We start from the raw sequence: 23,003 nt of genomic DNA on the forward strand, positions 1-23,003 counted from the left end.
GCCCATGAGTGGCACACGGCATTCATTCAGTCAGTACCTGTGAAGTTGATTAAGACATGTCTCCCACAGTGTTCCTCAAACTTTTACATTGTTTACATTCAAATTTTAATTTTCACAATATATAAACTCAGTTTCTTTTACTTATTAACAACATTACTTTGTGTCCTATGTCTTTTCCATTTTGATTTCCTCTTAACTCTTCTACAGTTCCTGGAAGTTAACAAAATAATATTTCTGTACTATTTTCCCAAATCAGAGTCCCCATTTTAGTATTGTTTAGCTAATGGCAATGCACCAACTTCCTTTCCTGCCCATGAAGCAGAACTTTGAAACAATCAGATTTCATAATTTTTCACTTTTATTTATTTATACACTTTATGATTAAAAAATTCATTTACTATCCCCAATTGATTATTAGAGAATAGAAGAGATATTTATTGTGTGATAACTAGACAGCAATTACAGTGCTTTCTGTTCTACTCATTTTATGTTATGTGTTCTTTTGCTGAAAGGTGGCAAATAATATTATAATGTTATTCCCATTAATCTGGACATGAGTTTTCAAGATGGGAGTTATTATAACCATTTCTAATATAAGATAGTGTCTCAAGATCTTAAACTTGTTTACTTAAATAACAAGTTTTATTGACCTTTCTTGATTTTATTCTTCTTCTTATGATGCCTCTGTTGTACCTGCCTCGGAATTCTATAAACATTGAGATGCTGCTGAAGGAAAAATAAAGGGTCTCTGTGCTGACAGAACAAAATCCAAGGAGCAAATCAGCGCCCTCCACATCTCCACCATCTGAATCTGCTCACGTGCATCTTGATAGTTTATCTTAAGTCAAAGGTAAATTTTCAGATCCACAGGAGACTATATACTTAGATTTTTTTTCCATGTTCTCGTGGAGAAAAAAGTATATTTGAAGTTGTTGGAATCTATATAATGGTAAACCAGCCAATCAGAGTATTCTTTAGAGATGAATATTTATTGCAACACAAATTCAGGTTTTTCCTTTAATCCAATATAATATTATTTTTTTTAATAGGTTTATGTATTGTATCTATTCCACTGCCACTTACGCATGTCATAAATATATTTCATTTCTTTTCTTGCCTATTATTTTTGCTGTTTCCTTTTTTTAACTATCTTTGCTTTTCTTTGTCTTCTCCTGTTAATTATGTGTTGGAGTGTTACATGTTCAAGAAGCCTCAGTTTTATAGTTTTCTTTTATATATAATACTAAAATAATGTTGTACTGCTTTACAAAAAAAAATTTACATAGACATTTGGTTCTTCATTTTGTCTACATCATTTAATTATCATCACTTAAGAAAGAAGGAAAGGAATAGATTTAAAAATTATTTCATCATTCAAAAATATAACCAACTTAGTTGTTATTTATTTTAAAACCTTTAAAATAAACTTATGCACAATAGCCTTAATTATACCTCTGTTAGTTGGTTCTCCAGCTTTAAATTGTGAATGGGTTGTTCATAAAGGATAAGAAAGACTTGTACATATTGGGGGGCAGAGTACTCCTCATTCACACTTGCACATCCATCTCACCAACCTCTGGACTTGCTGGTTATATTATTATTTCCACATGCTCATCATTTGTAACATATGTTCTATTTTTTCCTGTGACTTCATTTATTTAGCCATGCATTGATGCATTTCCTCATGTGCTATTAAGTATTTTAAGTATCATTATAATTCTAGTTAAGAGTTTCCTAATTTTATTATCCATCTGGATGCTCTATTTCCTTAAGCATCACTTACTGAAGTTCCTTTTCTTCTTCTATAAAACTTGAAGAAGTGCTCTGATGATTAAGACATTTAACTAAAAATTTGGTAAATATTGCTCTATCTTTCATACAATTTTTGTCACTACAGAAATTTCAGAGATTTGTTACATATTTCCTTCTGCATGGTGACTAGACATTTTTGCCCTGAGATCCCAGGAATTTTCCCTTGATACCTATCATACTACATTTTTGCATTATGTATTTAGCTGTATAAAATGCTATGTCACTTTCTGAAAACTAGACCTGGGTATATATTTTTATCATATTCATTAGTCATATTTTCAATTATATTAAATACATTTTATTTTTGACACTTTTATTTGGTTTCCAAATGTATTTTGGAAATGATTTTCTTCAGGATTATAAACCAGTTTCCAAGTCATAAACATTTATAGTTATGTCTACTCTGCTTTTCTTCATACCATAATTTTCTTTTTTATTTTATATTTCTTCTCTACTTTTACCACGGTTTATCAGTTCAATATTATTCTGCATTTTTATAATTCCTTGACATTTCAAATATAGCATGTGAATTATATTACACACTGAAATATATTTTATTAATTTCATTTCAAGAGGAAAACCTTCATAAGCTTTGTAGTTTATCAATTTTTCTATTTTTTTTTACTTCATTTTTTACTTTTCACAAGTCATATTATCTGAAGTGAAATATATTACTCTTTAAATAAATATGTTTTTATTCCTGCTTATCAAATTGCTTTTACAGAACTTGATTTTGAAATGCATTTAAAGCCTTTTAGATCTTTTAAAAATGCTACATAGTTTTATAGAAAAACAATTAACAAGATGTTCTATAGTCTAGTATATAATTTTGTTATTCATTATCACATCCCTGTTAAAACATATTTTATCCTCTAATATTTCATTCTTTAATAGAACATTTTATTCTTAAAAACAAAAAATATCATTATTTTCTTTTGTTTAAATATGGCCTTGAATTCCCCAATCCCTTCTATTTTTAGTTATGTAATAGCATATGCAATCAATTTCAGACTGATAAAACTCTTAATTCTTTATGAGTTTCTTTAATCCCTATTCTGTCATTACATTGATGATATACAGGAATGGGTACATGACTGGCACTCAGTGAACACTGATGGAGTTAGTATGTAAGCCAATTCCTATTAAATTTTTAGCATATATAATCCATAAATCAATGCTTATGTTAATAAGGGATCAATTGAAAAACAGTTAACAGAAAACAGTTAAAGTGGTGTCTTAGTCCATTTACTAAAAACAATGGGAATATTTTTTCATTCTATAGGCACTTGCCTCATTTATAACCTGGCAGCTAATCACTTGCAAGGATAGAAGGCCCCAGGGACCTCCTGAAGAGCATTTCCTCTGTGCTCCATATGCCACTCAATAGAGAGGAGCTTCATCCATTTTCTGCCCATCTCCTAATGCCTAGACAATTCCATGTACTTAAATAGGGAGGCATTCAGACTCCAAAGAGGGAGGTCTGCAGTCAGTCTGGACAGGTTTGTGTTCTCAAAACTCTGCCACTGACCTGCTTTCTACCCAGGTAAGCTATTTACATTTCTAAGCTGCAAGAGTTAGAAATTAAGAAAGAAAGATCATATTTGCATATATTTAGAAAACAGAACATCTCCCTGTACCTGAAGGAAGTTATATGAGGTTCGCTGAAGTTTATGGAGCAAGATATATTTTAAGATGCCGAAATTATCCTAGTGTTTGATTCATGAAAATAGCTGAAGGATCTTGTGCTTTATATTTAGTGTATAACTGTATGTTAACACACACAGACACACAACCACTTAACTGTTTTCATGAGTTTGGTTACAGAAAATGTGCTACACACTGTTATATTTCTCATATCACAATAGTAAAATTTAAAAATTATTCCTATTGGATGACATAAACAGGAAGTGGATTGCTTATTAATGTTTTACACTAAACCCTAGATTTTCACATCATTCCATATTGTATATATGCCAATCTAAAATAGGATCAGACGTAAAGAATTAGTAGACTATTTAGAACTAAAAACTGTTAAATATCACTTATAACATCATTGAAAGTTTCTGTCATATTCTAATGAAAATAGGAGAGAGAGAGTGAGAGAGGGACTTGGTCTCCCTGAATTGTTAGTTAACTTTCAAAAATGATGAAATATAGCTGATACACAATATTATATTGGCTTTAGACGTACAACATAGTGATTCAGCAATTATATGCATTACTGTGTTGGTTAATTTTTGGCCATTACCATGACAATGGAATGAGTGGTTGTTTGATAAGATTGTTCCACAGCTTTTGGAAAATAGAGCAGCAAAATTGTCATTGTAATATTCTTACACAGAAAAATAGATATAGTTGGTGGAGAGAGAATAAGGCCAGTGAAGCCCACTACATGGGACTCAAGGAGTTACCCAGATAGAGCCAGAGAGCCAGAAAGGACTCAGAGTCAGCGCCCTTTGCAGTGTGAGTTCAATCCACAGGCTCTGAATCTGGGCTGACCTTGAGACCTGCTCCAGCTGATGCAGGTGAGAGAGGGCAGAGACCTGAGACAAGCGTCATGATGAACTTTTCCCGCCTATGATGAAAAATGCTGAGATGTGACTAGCATAGTGGAACAGGAGGGACTTATCTTGAGGCTAAGATTCCTTATAAGAGCAGAGAGTCGGGGGGGTTAGATCCCTAACATACTCTTTTGTAATCAGCCAGTGACTTGTCCTAAGGCAGGGCATGCAGTCTTACCCGATGCATCCCAGGGCTTGGGAGTGGCCACTCTCCTGGAGCGGCACAAGAGGTTTGTCCTGCAGAATCCCCTAGAGGGCTGGCTGCGGATAATGACATGCTGTCTCCCACCAGAGATAGACATTGGGAGACCACCTAACAAGTCTAGTTCCTTGATCTTTTACCTTTTTCACATTCTTGAAACTCCATAAAAGACAGAATCCCAGCTTTTGGGTGTGCCTCTCTCTGAGGTTGCCCACACTGCCCCTTGAGTGTGCACCTCTTTACTTTCAGTAAACTTCTCATGGCTCAACCGACTGCATTTTGTCTCTGCACTCTCCCAGTTGTACATGTCCATGTTACTTGGCTATTTCATTCTATTCTTTAGGCTTAAGCACAAGCCTTCCTCTGTCTCTGTCCCACCTCAATATGGCAGGGAGGGGCTTCTGGGAGCTCTGATCTGGGCTGCAAATTCCCATCCACAGGGCTTGCAGCCTCGTACTCGCTGGCAGGCTGCCTGAAAATTCCCTTTCTTTGCCTTGGGAAGTTCTCAGAACATCATTTCACTCCATCCAGTGCTCTGTGGCTCCCCCAAATCCTGGGGTGGGAGGGACTCAGTCCACATGATGCAGATCCAAGCGGACCCTGGGTATCAGTGACTCTGGCTTTAGGAGTTGGCAGGGGAGGTGCCTTATGCCCAGGAGTTCAGTGACTTTCCCTGATTTCTGTTCTTCCTTGCTCTCTGCGGCCTGCAGGGCAGCTGTCATTCCTTCCTACTTTGCCTTAATGGATTCCTTCCTCCCCTTGTGCTCTGACATCCCTGACTCCAAGCCACAAACCTCCCAACAATGCAGTGAACTGAGGAAGGATTCTTGAGTAAATATTCTGAAAATTTAGTAACAAATTAAGAATAAATTATAGATCATTGAGCAAAGACAATTAAGAAAATACCATGACAAATAAAATTATGACAATATATATCTATATATCTATATATCTCTATTTATCTACTTATCTATCATCTCTCTGTCATCTACCTGTATCTGAGAAGAAGAAAAAAGGATGAACTATATGAAACTTTTTAAATTTAGTAATTTATGGGGCTTATATGACAAATCAAAGGTTGGAGGTGTGTAATGCATAAGAATCTCTTCCATGTTAGGCAGATAAAGATCTCACATTAATTTTTAAAATGGCACAAAATTTCAGTGGAGAAGAATTTGCAGATGACTATAATACAAAAGAGCATGTGAATGATAAAAATGCAAATTAAATCCACAAAAGGGGCCTTGCTCTTCTACTTGCAGAATCACAGACAGGAAACAGGATGATTATCAGTGGTTCTGTAAGTGAAGTAAAAAGAAGGTGATGTCCTTAGATGGTATATCAGGATAGAAACTGAATGGGAAGCAGTGTAAAATATGAATCAAAAAGAAATTATTTTAAAAATGTAATTATAGATTCAGTGAATTAGTTCCATAAAAATTAAATATTGTTTTAGATTAACAAAACTATAGAAGAACAACATATTGTTTCACTAGTTGTATTTTTATTTTTGTTGATATATTTTCATTGAAATATAGTTGATATACAACATTATATTGGTTTCAATTATACAACATAACGACTCAAGCTATATACATTTTTAAAAATAGAAAAGTTGTATCCAAATTCTGTTAGTAAGGCAAAATATTAGTAGCTTTAAATATAATTCAAATATGGTTTTTATAAAACTATTTAAAGCATGAGAACTAAATACACAATTTAAATATTTAGGAAAATTAGAATCATATATAGCATGATTCTACTTTACATCTGATCTATTTCTTATGGTCTATGCCTATTTACCTATAGGTATTATTTAATTTATTAAAAAATCAAATCATAGATAAATATTTTATTTAATGGTGCTTTTCTTTTTCAGATAATCCAGTGTTCTTATTATGCTTTTATAGTATGAAAAAGATCATTTTGTAAAATAGTTCAAAATAATTAAAAAATTAAATGTCATATTTTCTTTACCCATAGAAAACAACTGAACTCTTGATATAATTTTAAAACAAAAGGCAGTTGAACAACTTGAACATTTTCATGCAAATGCTACAGTTAAATTCAGCATTGCTGTCCATGGCACGTGGGGACAGGCACAGGAGGGAAACCACTGTGGAAACTGAGAGAGCCAGTGAAGTGATGCCGTGGGGCAGAACAGAATGGGCATTCTGTGCTACATGCAGGGTGCTTGCAGAGAACAAAATGCTGCGAGTTCAGGGCACAATCGTAGAAACTTAGAAGAGGGCAGCTGACCGCACGCGTCATCCTGTCCACACTCACTGCACAGGGTCTTGCCCTCCCCCAGCAGGCTGGCCCCTTGCAAGAGACATGCCTCCTCAACACCACATAGCTCCCTTCCTGCTCTCCCTGAGCAGAGCTGAATCTTGCACTGTTATCCTCAGTATAAATCCTGATCTGTTTGCATTTAGAGAGCTTATCCTGTAAAACACATGAATCCTTATGATGTATTTGCTCATTTCTTTACTTTCTCTCTCTTTCTTTTTCCTGTGAGCCTGAAAAGTCTACTAAAACAGGGACTTCATCTGTCTTATTCACAGTGCATTCCCACACTGTAGCAGAGTGTCAGGTACATGACAGGCACTGAACAAACACCTGTGAAGACACTATTGAACAGAATATGTCCCCTATTTTTCTACACATTTTTACATTGTTTGCTCACTTTTCAAAATCTGATTCTCACAATCTGACTCAGTTTATTTTCAGAACAATGTTTTATGTGTTCAGTGTCACTCATGTTGCTAATGTTCTCTGAAAAATTCTACAATTTTTGGAAGACAAAATGTTGATATTGAAGGCCAGTGTTTCCCATAAGCAATGTTCCAGGCTGATACTACACATGTGATGCCTGTGCATTATCTCTTCTCCCTGTCCTTGAAGAAGAACTTTAGGATAATTACAGGTTTAATGATTTTTCACTTTGATTCACTTCTATTTAATTATGGTTCTTGGTTAAATTTGTTGTGTCCAATTGATTATTGAGGAGAAAATACTGCACATTTGTGGGGTAGTCATCAGACAACATATAGTGCTTACAGTTTTATAGTACTTAGTGTTTTATCCTAGAAAGTAGCAGACACTCTCAGGCCCTCATCCCTGTGACTTGGACCTGAGCCCCATGAGGTGGGATCTACTGTAACCACATCTAGACAGGACTGTCAACTGAGGTTTCACAGTTGTTTACTTAGAAGGTGAAAGAACAAGTTGTACAAATGTGGTTTGCCTCACTTAAACACTAGTATGTCTCCTTTGCCAAGGTGGGTTTCTTAGACACTGAGATGATTCATGTTTGGGGTCTCTGTCTAGAGTCTACAATCAGTGCAGAAGGGCTTTGTTTCTGGGATGATCCTCATGTGACAGGTTCCTACAAACATCATAAAAAAAGCCCATATAATATTATGTCCCTTTGGGGAATGTATACAAATGAAATATATTCAACATTTCATTTTGAATATTTGTGACAGTGACCACATACTTGACAGAAAGGACAAGTGGAGAAAATATGCATATTATCTAAGGTAAATTTTCAAGGTGGCCACAAATATTTTTGTGATTGCAGATTTGAATTTCAAGTTGAAATTGAATTCCAAAAAGAAGTACCTTGCAAATATGTGTTAGGTGAAAATTAGCCACATGGAAGACACATTGTAATCTGTTAAATATACGAAACAATATTCATATGGACTATGCCCAAGTCCTCTTGAAAAAGTAATCTACTTTCTCTAAATAAATTGTAGTAAGGCCTTTTTGCAAAATTTGTTTGCAACTTTTATTTATATTTATGTCCAAATCCCAGTAACAAAAGCAACAGGAATGACTAATAAGAGCTTCCCAGTGGGTTTCATCTTACTTGGCTTCTCGGAATGGCCCCTGCTAGAAACCGTTCTCTTCTGGGCTATGATCCTCTTGTACACCATGGTCGTCCTCTCCAACTCAGCCATCATCCTGCTCTCCTGTGCAGACCCTCGGCTTCATAGTCCCATGTACTTCTTCCTTAGTAACCTGTCCTTCCTGGATCTCTGCTTCACCACAAGTGCTGTGCCCCAGATGTTGTCCAACCTGTGGGGGTCAGACAAGAGCATCACCTACACAGGCTGTGCCATCCAGCTCTACGTGTTCCTCTGTGTGGGCGTCACAGAAGGTGTCATGCTTGTGGTGATGGCCTTTGACCGCTGCGTCGCTATCTGACGGCCCCTGCACTACACCATCATCATGAACCATCTGCTATGCTGGAAGCTGGTGCTCATGGCCTGGCTGTGCGGCCTGCTGGAATCTGTGACCCAATCTTCCCTCACATTCCAGCTGCCCTTCTGCACCCACCACCGCCTGGATGACTTTCTGTGTGAGGTGCCTGCCCTCATAAGGCTGGCCTGTGGGGACACCTCTGCAAATGAATTGCCGATGTCCATCACTTCTGTTCTCTTGACCATTTTGCCAATGGTGTTGATCGTGATTTCTTATGGCTTCATAGCTCAAGACTTGAAATAAACACAGTGTGAGGAGGGAAGGCAGAAGGCCATTGCCACCTGCTCCTCCCACCTCACCATGGTCCTCATGTTCTTTGGGACAGTGGCCATGGTGTACACGGACCCTAAGAACCAACTTTCTTCAAAGCAAGGCAGGTTCTTCACCTTCTTCTATGCTTTGGTCACACCACTGCTGAACCCCCTCATATATACCTTAAGGAATAAAGAAGTGAAGGGTGCCCTGCTAAGGCTGCTCTGCAAAGGTGTACCCACAAAGAAGTAAAATGAGATCTTTTGAACTTGGAGGAAGTAGAAGGTCATGATACTCACCACTCCCTATCAGTGAGAATCTTTGAATCATCATTTAAAAAGGGTGGTTTTAGTTATAAGGCATTAATTATGACTTATTTTCCTTTATTCCCATGTTTTTACAAGTTGTTTTTTAAAAAATGTACCCAAACATTGTGCTAGGTTTGGGCATCTAATGAGTAGTCAAAATATTTTGTCTTTGGAGGAAAAATCTTTGTGGAGTTAAATTTCAAAAAACATCTATCTCAGGCAACATACGTACCATGAGCTAAAAGTTTTTAAGTAAAAACTGTTAAATTACAACATATCTATTATTAACGAAAAGTCATAAAGAGAAATGTGTTTTATGTATTCTCATATGCAACTGGAAGGAAGGGAATTTTCCTGGTATTTCCCTAGGTCTTTACTATTTATACAGTCTTTCCTTTTAAATTTATGACAGAAAATGTTGGCAATAAAGAAGAAATATCTCCTGCACTTATTGAACTATTTAAAATTACTTCATTTTGTGTTGTGAGGAGATGAAGCCATGACAGATGCCTGTTAGATTTTTGAATCCATATCAGCTGTGGCCAGTTTTATTCCCTGAGACAGACTGGTAACTTAAAAGTGACTTTAATAATGTAAAATAAGTATGAAAAATGTGAATGCCTCATTAATTCCCTGAGTTATCTCCTTTGTTATGAAATTGTACAAACACAGCTCTGTTCACATTCTATTGATTTTTAGCAATTGGAACTCAGGTATTTAACTGGTCCCACCAATTTAATGCAATAATTCGAGTTGGAAGTATCCATTAAGTTTGCTAAAAGCGTCTAGACCCTTTTGCCAGTAGAAATCCCAAAGCTGTGAGGTACCTTGTAGACTTTTCTGTTCTCTGGCTTATCACAGTAACTTTGGGGTGCTGTCAAATGTCATATGAAGAGTTAGTTAGGCAGAGGTCTGGGAGTAACATTCCTGGCAAATGTCTGGAAAGCAGATGGCTTAGAGCTAGAGGCTACAATTCATTTTGTTTATACACCCTTGTAAACTTTAATGAATGTATTAACTAGATTACTTAAGAGACTTCAAAGGCAGCAGTGGCAGATTATCAGCACCTTAATCAACAGTGTGGGTTTACTTCTTGTACTTTCAAAGTCCAGTGTGGAGGCACACAGCTCTCTGGGGCAGTGTCCTGTGTGCGGGTTTCGCACTCTGTGCTGCTTCATCCTTGGGACCAGTCCATTTCCATGCATGATCCCATGAGAGAATAGAAAGCTAGACAACTAAATACTTCCTCCTGGAAGTTACACATGCCTCTTCCTCTTATGTTTCCCAGGACAGTGGAAGTTATGGTCAAATAGGCTGTTTGAGATTTTCTAAAATATCTACACAATCGCAACATGACTGGGTGATAGGGATTATGGGAATGCTCACTGCACGGACATAAGGTAAAAGAGGGACAGAGCTGCTGAGGCTTCGTGGAGGTGGGAGGAGGGTTTCACAAAGCTGAACAAGCAGAAATTCATATTTCAGAGTAGTTGCGATTGTGTGGAATTGTTTTTTGTAAAAGCTGATGAAAACTTCATAGAAGGAAGAATTGCAAGAAATCCTTTGCACTGTTGGCTGAGCCAATGAAATGTCCACTGCGTGCATGTATTTTTATTTATCTTCTCATTTATCTTCTCTCTTCGCCATTTCAATACTTTCAATATCCATTTAATCCTTTCTTTCAAATAATTTTATTATTTATTCGATTTATTTTCACTTTAAAATATTTTCTTTGCCAATATGTGACCACTACTGTTAGTCCTGTTAAATGTGTGAATCGATGCTTTTGAATTGCACACATGTCAACCACCGTTCACATGCTGAGTCAATTTATTAAGCACAGGAGCAGATGAGCAGTCAGAGATGCTCAGCAGATGGAGCTCTAGTCACCGTTTTTACGCATGGGCCCAATTTGCAAAGTGTTTCAAGTGATTTTGGGCAAATGGGCACTGAACTTTTCATATTGAGAGACTAAAAGAAGTGGAAAACACAACTAAAAGAGAAAAAAAGGGTCCTAACAATCGCAAGCCAGAGAGATCCACAGCTAGAGCATTCTACCCAACAAAAACACGAGAGAACTTAAACATTCAAGATAGGGCATATCCTGGGCCATGAACAACCTGAAGAAATTTACAAGGACTGAAACTATATATAGTGTGTTTTCCTGTAGTAACGTTACCAAACAATATCAATAACACATTGCACCCACTTCATGAAGCTGTGAAACTGCTCCTGCCTGACAAGACATGACTGTGGAAATTTAACTAATGGACATATTGAAAGCAAAAGTGTTCTGGATTCAGAAAAACAGACAGAGGATGGGTTATTAAATGGAAAGCCTACAAACAGAATTTGGAAGAAAACTTCTAAAATAAAAGATAGAAATCATAACAAATGGATGGAGTAAACATAATAAACAATTTTTATAGGGAACAAAATAACTTTCAAAAGGGAACTTAATTAATCTTAATCAACATAAAAGCAGATATTAAATTAGAATAAAATACTTTAGTATAGGAATACAAATGTTTTGAACTTTTAAAAAATTGAAGTATAATCAATACACAATATTATATTAGTTTCAGAAGTACAACATAGGGATTCCACAATTACAGACATTACAAAATGCCCCCCAGAATAGGTGTAGTTGCGCCCTGTCACCACACAAAGCTACTACAATAGTACCGACATTATTCCCTATGCTGTACTTTACATTCCTGTGGTGTAAGTATTTTTTTACTGGAAGTTTGTACCTCTTTATCCCCTTTAGCTCTTTCACACACCTTCTCACCCCTCCTTTATAGCAACCACCAGTTTGCGCTCTGTATTTATGAGTCTATTCTTATTTTATTTGTTTGTTTCTTTAGATTCCACATATAAGTGAAATCATATGGTATTTGGCTTTCTCTGTTAGACTTACTTCACTCACCAGTCTGGATGCCTGTTATCTCTGTGTGTTGCCTGAGTGCTGTGGCTGGGACCTCCAGAGCTAAGTTGAATAAAGGTGGAAAGAGTGGGCATCCTTGTCTTGTTCCTGATCTTAGAAAAAATATTTTCAGCTGTTTTCCATTGAGTATGATATTGGCTGTGGCTTTTTTGTATATGGCCTTCATTATGTTGAGATATGTTCCCTCTATACCTACTCTGTTGAGAGTTTTTATCATGGTTGGACGTTAAATTTGTCAAATGATTTTTCAGCATCTGGTGGTATAATCATGAGGTTTGTATCCTTCTTTTTGTTAATGTGCGTGTCACATTGATGGATGTGCAGATAGTGTATCATCCAGGCATCTCTCTAATAAATCCCACATGTTGATGGATGGTCCTTATGATATATTTTTGAATTCAGTTACTAATTACTAATATTTTGTTGAGTATTTTGGCATCTATGTTCATCAGAGATATTGGTCTGTAATTTTTTTGTAGTGTCTTTGTCTGGTTTTGGTGTTAGAGAGATGGTGGCCTCAGAATGAGTTAGGAAGTGTTCCTTCCTCCTCTATTGTTTTGGAAAACTTTAAGAAGGATGCATATTAGCTCTTCTTCATATGTTAGGTAGGATTCACCTAATTGACTTTCTACCACTTTGTGTCTCTCTTCATTTTGGAATCCCTATTATGAGAATAATGTTTCATCTGGAGTTCTCGCAGAGCTCTCTCAGTATCTTCCCTTTTTTATATTTTTTCCCTCTGTTCCTCATCTTGTTTACTCTGCACAGCCCTACCTCCCAGCTCACCAGTGCAGTCCTCTGCCTCCTGCAGCCCACTGTTCATTCTACTGCATTTTTCATTGTGGGTATTTATTCTGAAGCTCTTGATGATTCCCACATATATTGTGCCTCTGTTGAAGTTCTCACTCTGATTCCCAATTCTTTCCCCAGTTCAGTGAGCATCTTTATACCTGTATGCTGAGTTCTTTTTAGAGAAACTGCTTACATCCATTTCGTATAGGAATGTTCTGGTGTTTCATCTTGTTCTTCTGTTTAGGACATATTCCTCTGCCTCCTCATTCTGTCCGGGTCTCTGGGCTTCCTCCTTTGAATTAGATGCCAGTCTCCTGGCCTGGAGAATCATGTATTTATGCAGCAGGCGTCTTGTGGGGCCCAGAGCTCACACCCCCTGCTCTCATGAGTTTGCTTCTCTTCTGCAGCTGACACTTGCTGAGGTGGGGCTGTGGGAGGGGCCAACCTCCTGCCTGTCTCCTGGTCAGGATGGCTCCCCATTGTTCACCTCTGAGTGCCCTTTTCTGTGACATGCAGCTGTTTCTGCCGGGGTGTGCTATGGGTCAGATGGCCCTGTATGTCTGTCAGCAATGGCCAATCACCCCTGGGGGGTGTACCTGGGGAGGCAGGGCTGCAGGGAAGGCAGGGCCTGAGCCGGCAAGGCAGGGGGAGGGCTTCAGAGATGGCCCCACTACCGCCTGGCTGCAAGCATCTGCGGGAATGCTGGAAAGTGTCCTCCTCCATAGACGGCTCCCTCAGAGCTGTGGCCCTCTGCACACTTCCTAAAGCTAGGAAGCCTTTCAAATGTCTCCTCTGTGTTGGGTCTCAGAGGGACCCACAAAGCACTCCAGTCCTCCCCAAGTGATGGAGTCTCAGCCCCCCTCAGTGCTCCATGCCCTCCAGTGTCTCACCCTGTCAGCTCCAAAGCCAGTGCAATGGGGAATTTTCTTTCTGAATCAGATCCCCGGAGCCAGGCGTGCTGGGTGCCTGGGCACGGGCACCTTCCCGAGCTGGGCCTCTCGCTCCCGCCCGCGGGCTCGGAGGGTCCAGGACGCAGCAGCTCTGCCTTCCTGGTGCGGGCTTCTCTTCCTTGCCAGGGGCAGGCGATCTGCTCTGCGGCCTTCGGGGAGCTCTCGGTTAGGTGCCCTCATCCCAGCTGCTCCTGGCGTGTGCGGGGAGGCGGTCGTCGCGGTGACGGCCTGTCCTGCCATTGTCCTCCGACTGCTTCTGGTTACTGTTTAATTCTCTCATCCCAGCATCTTCTCACTGGACAACTGGACTCATTTACACTTAGTTTACCTGTTTATTGGTACAGATTCACTAAGGACCTCCCAGTGTTTTCTAGCTGTTTTGTTCTGGCCTTGTCCCTTTCATCTTGCTGAATTCCTCCATAAAGTTGTCATTTCCACGTGGAATGCTTTCATTCCTTTCTCTTTCTCTTCTGTGAATCCTCTGTGGACTTTCACTATGTGGTAACCATGAGGCTTACGCAAAACCTCTCCAAGACACAGAGGTCTATTTCACGCTGGGAACAATTTAACTTAAATGACCTACAAAAATTCTATTTCTCTCCCTTATATTATGTTTTTGTTGTGCTCATTAATAAATTATTTTATCTAGATAAACTGGTCCTTTCACTCAATTCAAAGGGTCCAAATTTGTATTTTTTTCTCTCAAGCAGTGTGCTGGAAATTCTCCTCTGGAAACCTGGACATCAGGAAAGTTTCTTTTCTTCTGTCTGTGATCGCCCACATCAGTGTTCCCCTCGGGATCCCAAGTGCACTGGAGGAAGTCCAGACCTGGCTCGCTGGCTGCTGCAGGCCTCACAGCTCGGACTGAGTTCTGTCTGCCTGTGCCCTGATGCGTGTGTGGGTGAGACTCCCCCAGCGTAGTTTGTGTATGGATGAGGATCTCACAGTTCCTTCAAAAGCCCTTTTGTCCATGGATGCATGATAAATTTTTCATGTTTTTGGCGGAGAAAATTAATGGGATTCATACCCGTGTCATGTTGATGTCATACCTGCTTTTGCTTTTCTTTCTTGTATTATCACATGTTCCTTATTTACATTTTATAAATGATGCCTGGATTTTATACACTTACAAGTTTCTAATTTTAGTTGTCAGTATATGTAATTCAGAATTTGGCTTTGAAATGTGCTTAAAGACTTTCAGATTTTTTTACATGTTACACGTATTTCCTCTAACAATAATTAATGAACCATTAAAGAATCCTATATATGTATGCTACCCCTCATTCCATGTATTAGATAAAACTGGGTTATTTTATCTTCCTCTCTATCCTTAGTCTCTAAACCCAACTGATTCTTTTCTCTCATGTAAATACAGCTTTGACTCCTTTAATGTCCCCTGACTTTTTGTTATATAATGGTAAGGGCAATCAATTTCAGACTGATAAAGATTTATTATTTTCACTCATTCTTATTTCCTTTCATCCCTTTTGTGTTTTCAATGTCTAAAATAAGAGTTGGAAATTTATTGAACATCTGTGGAATGAATATGCAAACTGGTGACTTAAAAATTTTTAACAGATACAATCAGTGTACCAACTGCTTCATAGTGTTAAGTAAGGATCAGCTGAAGACAGTCAATTGGAGCAAGGTAAAGTGCTAGCTCAGTTCACATACTGGAAACAAGGGGATCATTTTTTTCCAAGCTTTTTAAACTCTTTGGACTTCTACCTAATGAGCCACATAATTTGTCCCCTGGGGACCTCCTGAGTTGTTTCCTCTAAGCTTCTTATGCTCTTCCCCTCAACGGAAAGGTTTTCATCCCTTTTCTCACATTTGAATGACGGAAGACAATGCTATATATCTATCTGGGAGTCACCTCACGGGGGGAAGCCTGAGAGAAGGACTCAAAGCTGGAAGGTCATCAGATGGCTCCCAGGCAGCCTGATGCTTATTATCTGGATCCTGCCACTGACTTCTTCCCAACCCAGGTAAGCTTACATCTGAGGCTGAGATGTTAGAAAATAAGAAAGGAAAAAATCAGACTCACATAAGTTTAAGAGTCATTAACATTTCCTTGGACTCGAAGGGAACCTACCCAAATTTATATGGAATTTCAGGGAACAGAAAATGTGTCAAGATGTATTTTAAGATGCATACTTTATCATTATGGTCTTTTCAGTCACAATAACTCCTTGTACTTTATGGAGAATCTGTTTCTTAAAACACAGCCACCCAGAATCATGACTTAATTTTTTGCTGTTTTGCTGCAGAAATTTTATGCCCAGTATTTCATTTATCATATCATGACAGTAAATTTTTAAAATCCCTGATATTAAATGGGATACAGAGAAGTGTAATGCAATATTTAGCACAATGTAACTTAGCATAAACCCTAGAGGTTAATGATTTCACATCTCTGGGCACTGTATACTAATCTGAAACAGGGTCAGCCTTAAAGAATTTATTGTTCATTTAGAACTAAAGTGTACATATTAAGCTACTTCTTGAACACTCCCAGTGCTATTCTAGAAAGTTTATAATGTCATAATCTGATAAAAATAGGAAATGGTGGAGAGAAAGAAATCATTCCCCTGACAGACTGTCTAATTTTTGTCCATGACCACGATGATGTGATGTGTAGCTCCATGCCATGACTTTAGCAGAGTTCTTGGCAAGTAAAAGCAGCAAAATTGTGATGAAATAAACTAAGAAAATATTTTTCAATAAAATATTTTGATAAGATAGTAACAAATTAGGAATCAAATTTAGGTCCCAATTTCACATGTAAAAAATAAAATTGATTAAAGATTTAGATGTAGAAAATGAAACTCCAATTTAACAAAACAAAAGTATAGGGAAATACTTGCATAAAGTATGAGCAAATTAGATGAAGAAAACACCACGCAATACAAATTACAATTGGAAAAAGAAAAAAATAGTATCTGAGAAGAAGAAAGATACAAACTATGCTAAAAGATTTTTAAAATGTAGAATTTATGTGGGTATACATCAAAAATTGAAAGTCAGTAATGTGTAACCATTTCTTACATATTAAGCAGAAAAAGATAAATCAAGTTAAAAATGTCACAAACATTTTGGTGAAGAATATGCAGAAACAGGTGAACATAAAAGCAATAAAAATTCATATTAAATCCATAATAGGATGTTAATCCTTACTTTATGAATCACAGATGGGAAAATTGATGATTATTGTTGGTTGTGGGAAAAATTAAAAGGCCAGAATTGTCTTCTGTGGTAGATCAGGATGTAGATCCTTCATGGGAAGCAATATGAGCCTGAAAGACAATACTTTCTTAATAATATGAATTCTCAGTCAGAATCAAATAATTATTCATAGAGATAGCTATTTCCATGTTGTTTTGTTAAAAAATTTGAAGAAACTTTCTTTAAAAATAATAAAATACTTTTTGTATAGGATCTATTGCTTAGGCAAAATTCCATGGCACTTTTAATTGCATATTTAAAAAGTTATATTTCCAAAGTATTTAGTCATGAGAACATGTACACAATTATAATATTTACATACATAGCTATTACATTTAAATTCTATTCTAGATATACCTTTTATGTAAAATATTTGTATTTGTATATACATTATTCATTTTAAAAATATGTCAAAATGAAACAAATGTTTTAAAGGAAAGATTATATTTGATGGTGGGGTCAGAGAAGTTTTTATTTCTCCTTTTTTCCACGTGTGTGTTAAATAATCTATAGTGCTCATTGGAAGCATTTATAGACTACAGTCTTTAAAAAATAATTCAACATAATTTTAGCAAAAACATTCACATAATACCATTGATATGAGTTTATTTTTCTTTAGATAAAGGAAATTGAACCCATATCATTTCAAAACAAAATCCAGATGTTACAATATTACTCGACAATATCCCACTTGCTGTATTTTTATCCCTGTGAATTGTTTTCATGGTAAGCATTCCATAATGTATATAATTGTTGAATCACGATGTTGTACACCTGAAACCAATAGATGTTGTGTATCAGCTATACTCCAATTTAAAAAGTTCAGATGAAAATAAAACATTTTATCTAAATACCAACTTTAATGTAGTATTGCATTCTGAGCCAGACCAAGGTGAGTATAGGAAACAAACTCTGTGGGTACAGAGAGGACTGAAGAAGTGGCAGATGGATATTCTGTAGTTAATTCAGGGGTATCTGCAAATAAGAAGATGGGATCAGCTCGGAATGATCACAGGAATGCAGCGCTGAGAAGCTGAGTTCAGCGGACGTTCCTGACCACATTCAGCCACACGGCTCCTGCTTTGCCCCATTCAGCTAGACTTTTTGTAGCAGACACATTTCCTCAGCACCAGAATGGTCCTCCCATTTCCTCTCTGTGAATTATCTTTCTCTTTTCTTGCATCTTTTAGTGTTACCCTAAATTGTAAAACCCTCACTTTTTTTAAGTTTTAGACTTATCTTTAAAATAGTTGAATTCGTATTTATTTACTTGTTTCTGCACTTGCTGTCTCTATTTCCCATTGGCCTCTGAGTTCTGCAAAATCAGAGATTTCATCTCTCTCATTCCCAGTGTATTCCCACGTCAGAACACAGTGGCTGGTACACAGCACATGCTAAATAAAGACAGAAAGTCGCTGTTGAGGAGAAGCATAACCCTGTATATTCCTCAAAATCTGTGCATTGTTTTGACACTTCCAAAATTTAATTTTCATAATCTAAAAGTCAGTTTCCTCCACCTGACAGCATTTTTTTGTCCTATACCTTTCACATTCTTGATATCCTCTGAATTATTCAATTGCTCCTAGGAGACAGGAATTAATATTCCAGGACAGTAATGAAAAATGGAATGCGCTATGATTCTATTGTTTAATTAATGCCTCTGCATCATCTTTTCACTTTGATTTTTTTCTATCATTAAATTCTGGTTCTTTATTGAAATTTATTTAGTATGCCCACGTGATTATGGAGGAGCACAATAATGGACATTTGTCATGGAAGAATTAAAGGGCATTTATAATGCTTTCATTTCACTGTGATTATAATGCTTCCATTTTTTTGTTAAGGTAGCGGGCACAATTAAACAATTATCTCTACAGTTATTCCCCAGAGGTGAAGGTTATAGCCATTTCTCATATAAGAATATTGACTCATTTTTTAAGTTGTTTGCTTAAATTGATTTGAATTACTTTAGTTAAATGAAAGAACCAGGTAGTATCCAAGCTAGGCTTTCCTCATTTAAAAACTGGTATGTCTCTAATCCCAAGGTTATATTTCATATACTTGAAAGTGACTTTTATTCAGCATCTTCATGGTTTAGAGCCTCCATGGAGAACAGAACAGCCTTATTTTGTGGATAACTTCAGTTTGCATGTTCCTATTCACAATATCAAGCAATGAAAATAAATTCTCTGTTGTATTGGGGAGCTACATATTTCAAAGATAAAACTTGGTGTTCTACATGCAGTTCCAAATATTTTAGACATTCTATATGCATGACTGCAAGAACAAACTTGAAGGAACATTCACATTATCTAAGGTGATTATGAAGGTGTCTACTGTATTTTGTGATTAAAGATTATGGATAAGAGTCCCAAGTTTAGTGGGCTACCAAGCTACTTTAATGTTAAAACCATAGACTTATGAAAAATATCATATCCTATTGGTCTAATGTTATAAAAAATAGCCAAATATCCCATTTCCCCCAAACTCCCTGGAAAACTATTAACGCTTGCATTCTCCAAGTAAGTGAAAGTAAAGCCTTTCTGCAAAACTTGTTCACAACATTGTTTACAATTACATGCAAACCCCAAAGCCAAAAGCAATAGGCATGACCAACAAGAGCTTCCCAGCTGGCTTCATCCTGGGCTGCTCTGAAAAGCCACAGCTAGAAATTATTCTCTTCTGGGCTGTGATCCTCTTGTACACCATGATCGTCCTCTCCAACTCAGCCATCATCCTGCTTTCCTGCATGGACCCCCGTCTCTATACCCCCATGTACTTCTTCCTCAGCAATCTCTCCTTCCTGGATCTCTGCTACACCACAGCTTCTGTGCCCCAGATGTTGTACAACCTGTGGGGGCCAGACAAGAGCATCACCTACACAGGCTGTGTCCTCCAAGTCTGTGTGTTGCTCTGTCTTGGGGCCACAGAAGGCGTCATGCTGGTGGTGATGGCCTTTGACCGATACGTCGCTGTCTGCCGGCCCCTGCACTACACAGTCATCATGAACCGTCCGCTGTGCTGGAAGCTGGTGCTCACGGCCTGGCTGTGCGGCCTGCTGGAATCTGCGACCCAAACACCAGTCACATTCCAGGTGCCTTTCTGTGCTCACCACCACCTGGATGACTTTTTATGCCAAGTTCCTGAACTCATACACCTGGCCTGTGGGGACACCGCTGCCAGTGAGTGGCAGATGACCATCTCTGCTGTTCTTTTAACCATTGTGCCAGTGGGGTTGATCCTGACTTCCTATGGCTTCATAGCTCAAGCTTTGGGGAAAATCCAGTCTGAGGCGGGAAGGCGAAAGGCCATTGCCACCTGCTCCTCCCACCTCACCGTGGTCTTCATGTTCTATGGGACAGTGGCCATGGTGTACACAGACCCTAAGAACCAACTTGCTTCCAAACAAGGCAAGTTTGTCACCTTCTTCTTCACCGTGGTTACACCACTGCTGAACCCCCTTATCTACACCCTGCGGAACAAAGAGGTGAAGAGGGCCCTGCAAAAACTCCTGAGGAAGGGGGACAGCATGAGGGGAAATAAGAAATTGAGTTTTTGAACTGGAACTAATTTGAAAATCATGATCTGCACCCACTCTATATTGGAGAGTCTGAATTTTAATTAGAGGAGGGAGGGCTTAGGTCAAAGGCAGTACTTCATGAATTATTCTTTATTCCTAATAATTTACAAGTAATTTTGGTAAGAAAAAAATCTGTCCATTTTGTCCACCTATTAACTGTTCCATGGGGAGAAATGCTGTTTGCAGAGTTAGTTGGATGAATTCATAATTTTTTAATAGCATATTAAGTACCAACATTTCAATATTAGAAAACCAACAAATTATATGTTATCTGCTATACCTGTTTTAATTTTTTTAAATTAATGTAACTGTACTCTATGAACTCAATTACATAAACCTGAAAGGAGAGACATGCTCCTACAGTTTTCCTAGCTTTCTCTTTAAATGCAGTCTTACTTTTTAAGTTTGGTATCTGAATGACATCTTGGGTATAAAGAAGAAGTGCTTCCTGCATACATTTTGCTATATTCTTCTTTTATTTAGACTTTTCATAAGACATACCCATGAGAGTGAGAATCATCTGGGGTACTTATTCCAGAAGATGTACAGGCTCTCATCCCATGAGACAGAAGGATGTTTAAACCTAAACTCAATCTCTGTGTGATTACAAATGTGCTAAATATTTGTTTCAAATCTACTCTACCTACATTATACAAAGCCATCTTTAAATAAAACAAAAGATAATATAAAACTCACTGCCTCATGGATTCTCTGTGTTATCTCCTTTTTGGTAAAGTGGTAAAACACAACTCAGTCTAAATCCAAGTGGATTTTTGAAAATTAAACTCAGATTTTAAATGGTGTTCCCAGCAATTTAACACAAAATCCTGAATTAAAAAATTTCATTAGGGTTAATTGAACAATTTACAGGTCCTTGTGCTATCAGAAATACCAAAAGATATGACCTACTTACAAGAAATTATAATACATACCCATTCTCTGATTTATCCCAGAGTCACTGCACCAGTTTCCAGGTGACTTAGACAAGAGTTCTGTGGGGCAGAGCAGTGTATCGCTTAATAGTGTAATGTCTGTCATAAGCATAAAAAAAATAGGCTCCATTGGAGATGTTTATTGGAGATGGGAGGAAAGAGATATTTATTTGTGATGTGGCTTAAAGAGGAGTTGCTTTTTCAAAGTAGTTACAAGAAAAGTTTTTCTTTTCTAAAGCCTAATAATACTTCATAGATAGAAAAATAGTAAACACTGCTTGCCCTGTTGGGTGACCCAATAAATTGTAGCTATGTGTTATTTTTTCCAGCTTTTCATCTTATCCATGTTTCATTGTCTTTTTCTTCTCCTACTATCCAATCAATCCCCTCTTCAAAATATGTTATTATTTACTCAATTTATTTTTATTTTAAATATTTCCTATCCAGGAGTTGGCCACTGCCTGTCAATATTCTCAGCTGAGAAAACTGATGCTTGAACTGTGTCCCATCACTATCCTTATACCGAGTAGATATTAACAAGCACAAGGGGCAGATTAAGTGTGTGAGTTGCTCAACAACTGGAGTCAGGTTATTACCATGGTGGAGATAGATGTAAGCCACTTAGCAATGTTCCCAAGTAGCCTTTTTCAAGATGGCACTGACCTTTTCTTGCTGAAACATTCATATGAGAAGAAATGAACCCTGAATGGGAAAAATATAAAGACAACTCTGTAGTTATGCTGACTAGGAGACAGAAATAGATAAAAGTCTTCACCCAACAAAAATAGAATATACTTTTTTTTTGAAGACCCCAAAACATTCATCAAAGAAGAGAATATTATGGGCCATAAAATGAACATGAACAAATTTAAAAGAACTGAAACTCTACAGACTGTGTCCTCTTGTAATCATGTAATAAAACTGAAAATCAATAACATAACAAATGATATATTTTAGAAAAATCTCTGAGTACATGGAAATTATACTACATGATTCTGAATAATCCATGAGTCAAAAAGGAAGCCTCAAAGGAAAATGCTCAGAGGAAAATGCACAAGTTCTAAACTCTAAACCCAGCTAAACTCTCATTCAAGAATAAGAAAAAATAACAATTTTTAAAGAAGACATTTTAATTTTTTTTATATGATTATTTAGCACTGGCTGAAAACTTTG

At 37.4% G+C, this 23,003-nt stretch overlaps 1 protein-coding gene and 1 pseudogene across 1 annotated transcript; both read left to right on the forward strand.

The window, feature by feature from the left end:
• The first annotated feature begins 8,412 nt into the window (after positions 1-8,412).
• On the forward strand, positions 8,413-9,348 carry LOC118913216 (olfactory receptor 2H1-like; annotated as a pseudogene).
• A 10,578-nt stretch (positions 9,349-19,926) lies between these two features.
• On the forward strand, positions 19,927-20,877 carry LOC118913217 (olfactory receptor 2H1-like). Its single transcript, XM_036887028.2, has one exon. The coding sequence runs from the start codon at positions 19,927-19,929 to the stop codon at positions 20,875-20,877; it is 951 nt and encodes a 316-aa protein (XP_036742923.2).
• Positions 20,878-23,003: the final 2,126 nt, after the last annotated feature.

Source organism: Manis pentadactyla, chromosome 13, assembly GCF_030020395.1.
Source record: "Manis pentadactyla isolate mManPen7 chromosome 13, mManPen7.hap1, whole genome shotgun sequence".
Lineage (NCBI taxonomy): Eukaryota > Metazoa > Chordata > Mammalia > Pholidota > Manidae > Manis > Manis pentadactyla.

Excerpts from the sequence above, each read along its gene's own strand:
- LOC118913217 (XM_036887028.2), top strand. The coding sequence starts at position 19,927 with ATGACCAACAAGAGCTTCCCAGCTGGCTTCATCCTGGGCTGCTCTGAA.